The sequence below is a fragment of the Gekko japonicus genome, unplaced genomic scaffold, assembly GCF_001447785.1.
Source record: "Gekko japonicus isolate JY-2015 unplaced genomic scaffold, Gekko_japonicus_V1.1 scaffold67, whole genome shotgun sequence".
Lineage (NCBI taxonomy): Eukaryota > Metazoa > Chordata > Lepidosauria > Squamata > Gekkonidae > Gekko > Gekko japonicus.
In genome coordinates this window covers 2,065,740-2,073,530 of record NW_015161948.1, presented here as the reverse complement: position 1 = coordinate 2,073,530, position 7,791 = coordinate 2,065,740, and the positions used below count along the sequence as shown (strand labels likewise).

The window sequence follows — 7,791 nt, the reverse complement described above, 5'->3', positions numbered from 1 at the left end:
AATTGGTGTAGTCCTCTGACACTCTTGCTTCATTACTGTATTTCAGCCATTGATGGAATGAACGAGAGAACAAAAAACTCAAAGATCTTTCCAGACGACGGAAGACTTCAGGTGCAGGATGACCGTGCAATGAGCGACAGACTTTAGCGATGTGGCCCATCTTTCCACAAGAACAACAACTAGCATTGCGGAACTGACAGTCTCTACGAGCGTGCGCGCCACCACAACCTCCCACAACCACCAGTGCGGAACTGCCAGTCTCTACGAGCGTGCGCGCCACCACAACCGACACACGTTCCTTTTTGCGGGCTTTTCTGAGAACAGCACGGCTTCTGGTTGGCTCCTATTCTGTGGACTCCATCATCAGATGATTCTGATTGGTCGTCTCTGGAATCAGATGAGTCTGTGGTATCGGCGTGATGAACAGCATCAGTGCTGCATGACGTGTGACTCTGAGCACCCGATCGCGGTTTGTGAAGAGAAATGTTGGCGGCCTCCATCCTCAGCGCTTCTTTGAGTGCCGATTCGTGAGTTCTTTTTTCAACAGAAGCGCTCGCCTGATGCTGTCGTCTCTAAGACCGCAGAGCAAATGATCCATCAGGACTGAATCTAAATTTGGGAACTGGCAGTCACGAGCAGCCCTTCGCAGCGTGACGATGTATTCAGTGACAGACTCGCCCTCTTTCTGGCTCCGTTGGTGGAAGGCATATTGGTGTACGGCAGCAGATATCTTAGGCATAAAATAGTTGTTGAGTCATGCCTTGATGATGCCGAGAGGTGTCTCCAGTAATTTGGACGGAGTTACTAAGTCCCAAGCAATGTCGAATACAGCCTGGCCGCAGGTACTCAAGAAAGTGGCACGGCAGACATCGTCTCCTTCAATACCGTTTGCTATAAGGAAGCATTCAAAACGGTCCAGGTAGGATTCCCAGTTCCCAGCCTTGGGGTCGAACAGTTCGATATGGCCCTTGGATGCCATGCCCATAGTGATTTAGCTCTAGGTGCCCTCAGTGATTTCAGCTTGGGCAGGTGAGAGTGATTTCCCCATTTGGTTAGGCCTGGTATCCCATCCTCGTCACCAGTTTATGTATTGAAAGGCGGGAGACGATTATCAATGCAAGGCTTTTATTCAGAACATTACTCAGCTCTAATCTGACTCTGCGAAGAGCGACATCCAAACTTATACTGTTCCAAACTGAACTATATACAATGTAACTACTTTCATGAGGTCTGATTGGACCTAAGCGGAGCTCTCTGATAGGATACTCTGTATGGCTTTAGGACCACTAGAAGGTCTTTATTACGCAGCCAATCACAACAGAGGAAACTAGGATACCTTAGCACAAACCATAACTAAACAGCTTAGAAATAACTCAGAACATAACACTTCCATGTAAGAAATTAGTTCGATCTCTTACATATTTTTTTCAAATCTTTATGTGCTGTGATAATTGTATCCAACTATCAGATGTTGGAAGTTAAGCAGGATCAGCCCTTGTTAGTACTTGGATGGGAGACCACAGAGGAAGTCCAGGGTTGCTGTGCAGACACAGGCAATATTAAACCACCTGTTTTTCTCGTCTTGAAAACCCCACAGGGTTGCCATGTCAGCTGCAACTTGGTGACACTTTGCACCTCCATTTTCACCCCTTGGAAGAATAGTTATCATCCCCCCTTCTTGTGAGCCAAAGTATATACCTGACCAGGAAGGTAGCTGAGAGCCAGATCGGTGTATTGGTTAGGAGTACAGACTCTAATCTGAGAGAACCGGGTTTGATTCCCCACTCCTCCACATGCAGCTGCTGGTGTGACCTTGGGTCAGTTACAAGATCTTTCAGAGCTGTTCTCTCACGGGCAGTTCTTGAAAGAGTTCTCTCAGCCCCACCTACCTCTCCGGGTGTCTGTTGTAGGGAGCAGAAGGGAAGGGAGATTGTAAACCACTCTGAGACTCCTTCGGGTAGTGAAGGGTGGGGTATAGATCCAATCTCTTTTCTTCTTCTTTTCCTTCATTGCCTAGAGACAGCATCCTGTTTTTCCAGGGTGAAATGGGAGGAACCACAGGTGGTTATTTAGACAAAGTAGTCATTAAGAGCCCTTTTGCTGTTATGTGTGATTAATTTACCAACAGAAAGGTCAGATAACAAATTATTACAACCTAGTCTGCTGGCACAGAGAGACATTGAAGAGTATGCTTTAGTACAGGGTTAGCCAGCCTTTTCCATAACAAGGACAGCTCTGTTCACATGATACCATGAACACACATACATCCTGTGTGTGTGTTTGCGTATGTCTGACTGTAAGAAAGAGCCAACTTGCATTCACTTTACACATGAAATTGGGGACCAGTACCTTGATAAATGTAGGATTTCAATCACATGTTCACCTGTACATGCATTGACAGTATCACAATTACTCAATGGACGTGTAAAGAAAAATCAAGCATACACAGGACACAGATTGTACATGCATCCACTGTAATTTGTGAACAGGGCTACTAATGAAAAGTATCCAAAGCTGCTCCCCTCCCCCACCATATTACCAAATTTTGTTCTGTACTAGAAACAGAACAAGGAATAGAAAGAGCCCCAGAAATGAAGCTATCAGCTAAGCTGTACAGAGTAACGTTCTATGAAATAAAAGCTATTTTTTAAAAGGCTATTTTTTCCTGGGTCTTCAATGGATGCATGAGCTACTCTGCAGCAGCCGGTGAGGTATCAGTAGCTCACGCTGCACTTCCAAATTGGTACTTGCTCTCCAACAGCTTCATCCTTTTTTGTGACCTTTACATTCTGTAGGATTAGGTGAAGGGGTTGTGTCACATTGATCTGGAGCTTTTTAAAAATCATTTTTAGATTGACAGTGGTAAACTATCCCAGTTTATAATTTATGATGGCGGTAGCTTTGTTGAAGATAATGCTACAAATTATACTAGTAAAGTGCAAACTTATGGGTCAAGTTCTCTCTTTTTCTAAATGGATGCTCATCTCTGTTTTAAAGCTTTCTATTTTTTTTAAAAAACAGCATTCATGGAGAAAGTGATAGGAATTAGACACTGTTTGCTTGTTGTTACAAGTCTTCACTATTTTCTGCCAGTAATGTGGTGTCAACTTATTGTTCCTTCCCCCAAATTTCACTCCACCTTCATCTAAATCATCAAAAGGTAGCGTAACTTGTGTGATAATTTTAATATTTTCTAGAACCTTTTCCCAAAACCTCTGTATCTTAACACAAAACATCCAACAGTGTAAATATGTCCCTTTGGAGTTACAATTTCTCCAACATACAGGATTAACCTTTGTGATATGTGCTATTTGTACCGGAGTTAAATACCAAAATGTCAAAAGTTTAAAATTTTGTAATCGTATTGAAACTATAGAAGATTTATACTCATATGAATTCCATATTTCCCTCCATCCATCTTCAGTTTTCTTTTGAAATTCTCTCATATGCTCCAGTACCCAATGTAAATTTGCAATATGATCTCTAGTGCCTCTTCCTTTTCTGAATCCAGCTTGAACATCTGGTTTTTCTCATTCCATATATGTTAACAGTATTTTGTAAAATTGTGAGCATCACTTTACTTGCATGAGAAATTTAATGCGAAGTTTTGGTAGCTTACACTGGTTATTATAATAGTTCCCTTTTTCTCTACATGTAAGTTGCTGGAACGCTACATTTAGACTTCTGGTTCTATTTCTGTCACTCTTTACTTTTGCTTCTCATCTGTATAGCGATTTTAAAAATTTCATCAGACATCCATCAAGGCTTTTCATTTCTTTTGGCTACAGGAATAGTTTTTGCACATTCTTCCTTGATAATATCTGGTTTCAATCCATCTTGAAGTTCATTTTCTCTTGCAAATCTGTTCTTTAATTGGTCTTTCAACTCTTCAGGGATGTTATTTAGATTGTATTGTGGCACTATGAATGTTTTGCAGGCATAAATCTGTCAAATTGATTCTTACAATGTTTTAATCTCATTGCTTGCAGAGAATAGAAGGTTCTCCTGATGGGACTTAGAGAAGTAAACAAGAAACATCGGCGAAAACAAGATGGAGGCTGCTCTACCAGTCCCAAACATTCAGCGGCACTTAGACGCTTTCAGAAGTCACGTTTTGCTTGAGCTGTTGGTAACCCCTGTGGGGTGAACGTGACATCTACACAGTATTACTGCTGTCCTGCCACTTCCACTAGTTAAATAGTGACATTCAGCTCAGCCTCCACTTATATGTTCTACATTTTATTCAGTGTCATTCTAATCAGTGAATATATGTACATGTGATGAATATTTGCCACCTTTCCTGTTTTAATTTTCCAAGCAATTATGGATGAACCTGTCAAAAATGAGGCCATGTCTGGTCGCTTTTCTACAGTCTCAGTGAAAAGCATTCTGGTCTAAGCAATTGATTTGTGGCCAGAAATGTTGTTGGAAGCAAAACAACTGAGTTATTACTGTCAGATTGACAGGACTACTTCACACATGATCTTGTTCCACATAAGAAAAAAAAATAATAACATGTGAAATGGCATTAATGTGGTCTAGAATTTGTTGTCATGTTTTGCACCATCTATGGTGGATGGCTACTTGGTGAGAGATGTAAAAATATTCAAATACTTGCCCATCTTCTGGCTCCTGTGTTCATTTTTTTAAAGTATACAATAATGATATCCTTGAAGATATTCCTTTTGAAAGACAGAAACTTTAAAAATACTAGTTAATTCTTCCAGCTAATGGAGTTATGTCCTTGTTCTTATTCTGCGGATTTGGGAATGTCACACTGAAGCAAAAACAACCCCCTCATTCTTAGCTGTTTTTTACTATAAAACTTGGAGTAGCTTTGCAAAGATTATGACTTTTACAAAATGCAATTTCAGTGCAGTCATGAGCATTAATTGTTCTTTGTCAAACAACTCCTTGCATCTGAGATGTTTCACAGATAGTTGAACCTGGTTGTCTCCTGAAGCAAAACAGAGATCATTGATACACGACATCCCTGGCTGCAAACAGCGGGTTTATAAGATCCCGGATTCATATTTGCATATGATCTGCAGTTTTCTGCCTTTCCTCCATTTCATACAGATATCGAACTGAATCTTTGAGCTGAATTTTGCAGAGCAAAAATCAGTCCAGATTGTGAGGACAATGAATAGCCTAGATATGGTCATCCCAGTATGTACTGAAATATTTTAATCCAGTTTTGTCTCTTTTTTATGGATGTCATTAAAAAGGCCAAGAAGAAGGGGAAATGATACAGCATATAAAATATAGCATGTAATCTGCAGTAACGGATTCAGTAGTTTCATTATGGTCATGAATCAAGAAGTATGAATGCTATTGATATATTTAGCCCTCAAATCATCAGGGTGTATAAAAACAATGAAAAATTAACACACACAAAATATAGTTTAACTCCAATATACCTCACACTCAAATGCATTTATAAACAAAACCAATCTCACATGAAGTATCGCCTCTGCTTATAGAACAACATATCAAACCAGAAGGACCGATAGTCATTTTGAAGCAAGGTTTGTTGTGACTCACACCACAAGAGTAAGCTGTTCCAGTTCACCCTAATTAAATATTTAGTTTTTTAATTTATTTACTCCCTTTCCATGATTGCTGTATTTTGTCTGTAAAAAGTTAATGTTTTAAAACTAAAAGCTGGCAGGCTCTGTGCGACGCATCTCTCTTGGCAAATGTACATAAGAAAACTCTTAAGTATGCACCCCTAACCAAATACTATTACACTGAATTTGATGCAGTATTTTATTAAAGAAATCATCAGAAAATAACTTGCATCAGAATTATCTTTTTTTGTACAAATAAAATACCACATGTGTGAAACTCTTTATTAAGCACTGGTTCACACAGAAGGCTATGTTGGAAGCCTGGGAACCATGTCTAGTTGACATATTTGGTCCTAGACTGGGGATGCATGTGATGGGAGCAATCATTCTGAAATTAAGTATGGCCTGGCCAGTACCTGGAATGAAGAACTCTTAGATTTTCAGCAGTGCAATCCTAGACACCCTTCTAAGCCCATTGACTGCAATGGATTTATTTACTTAATTTTCACCCCATTGGGGACCCAAAGCGGCTTACATCATTCTCCTCTCCTCTGTTTTATCCTCACAGCAACCCTGTGAGGTAGGTTATGTTGAAGGTGTTTGAGTGGCCCAAGGTCAGCCCAAGTGGGGATTTGAACTTGGATTTCCCAGGTCCTAGTCTGACACTTTCAGTACTACACCACGCTGGATGTAGAAGGGTGTTGTTTAGGATTCCATTATAAGTATCTTGCCTTGAAGTCCATGTAGATGAAAAGATGTCACATACACGCAAGCCTGCTTGGGACAGTCACTCTCTCAACCAAACCTACCCCACAGGGTCATTATGAAGATAAAATGGAGGAGAGACCATGTACATTGTCTTTGGTTTACTGGAGAAAGTGATGGGATAAAAATCTAATAAATAAACATTACTTGTTGGGAATGGATGATGGGTTTGTTTTATTTTGCTGTAAGGATATATCTATGCTACAAATCTAAGATTTATGCAATAGATTCTACTGATGAATCCTGAGAATTGTAGTTTGGAGTGTGGGGAAAACAGAGCGATATACATTAACCCACTGGAGGTTTAAGTAGTACTTTTCCTCTGACTCAGAGTTAAAATGGCATGGATGACACAAAACGGACCACCGGAGCTAATTGATTAGCATTAAGTGAGTCCACCAAATTTCAGACTGGCCTTCTACAGCGATGCTTTTAAAAGATGTTTGATCTGCAGCAATTGGCAGATGCTAGCACTGAGTTCCATGCCATCACTGAAATTTTCAACTGACGATTTTTGCACATCAAACCCCCATTAAAGGCACAGGAGTAAGCCAGTCAGTGTAGCTCTGTCTTGTTTCATGACATCTCTGTTTCGATTGACATATTTATGTTTCTTTATTCCCAAGCATAATTTCTCTGGGGTTGGTACAAATACAACATCAATACAGTCTCATGAGCCAGGAAAGAGTATTTTCTGTTTTGTTTTAGAAACCACATATATATTCCGTATAATGTTATTGGACTTGTAGCCTAGGTAAGATCCTCCAGGCAAGGTATCTAGAAGCACTTGTACAAATAAGTACTCACATTCTTTGCTGTAACCGGTTTGAGGGGATAGTTTGCCTGCTGGGGTTAGGAACTGGATTTCCTTTTGTCTTTCGTCTTGTTCCTGTCAAGGTATAGAAAGCACATTAGGGCATTATATGATGTATTATCGCTAGGGAACGCATTCTGTTGAGATAAAACTGGTTGTTTGGCTGTGGGGAGCCGGATGGACTGGGAGGCTAAAATGCCCTTGGAAAAGGACCCGCCCCCTTGAAGATGGAATGATCAGGCTTCTGGCCATGACTCCCACCCACTTCATGTGACATGTGGGCTGTCAACAGCAGCTCCTACCTGTACACCTTGTGCAAAACAAAACACAGTGACTTATGGTGGTGGCTCCCACACATATAGTGTGCACCCTCTCCCCTCTGGCCATCTGCCCACTAGGCCTTTTTCTGGTAGCCTTAATGCCCAATCCAACCCTGGTGAGAAGATCACCAGTTTGCCTCTGTGTGACCTACTATGCTTGTGTGACTTGCTAAAAGTATAGGGATGCCAACCTCCAGGTGAGACCTGGAAATCTGGAATTACAAGCAATGTTCCCTCTAAGCTCCACAGTGTTGTGAGCAGAAATTCTACCTTGTGAGTAGAAAAAGCTAGTAGCATTAAAGTTGTGAGGGAATCTACATTT

At 40.7% G+C, this 7,791-nt stretch overlaps 1 protein-coding gene across 3 annotated transcripts in view; it reads left to right on the top strand.

Annotated features, from left to right (window-relative positions):
- PECAM1 (platelet/endothelial cell adhesion molecule 1) overlaps positions 1 to 6,073 on the top strand; it is a 79,792-nt gene extending 73,719 nt beyond the window's left edge. For all 3 annotated transcript variants that reach the window (XM_015429413.1, XM_015429412.1, XM_015429411.1), the window contains one exon: positions 3,990 to 6,073. In XM_015429413.1, coding sequence (XP_015284899.1) covers positions 3,990 to 4,019 — 30 coding nt within the window. In that variant the 3' untranslated portion in view covers positions 4,020 to 6,073. The remainder of the gene's footprint in view (positions 1 to 3,989) is intronic.
- The last annotated feature ends 1,718 nt before the right edge of the window (positions 6,074 to 7,791 follow it).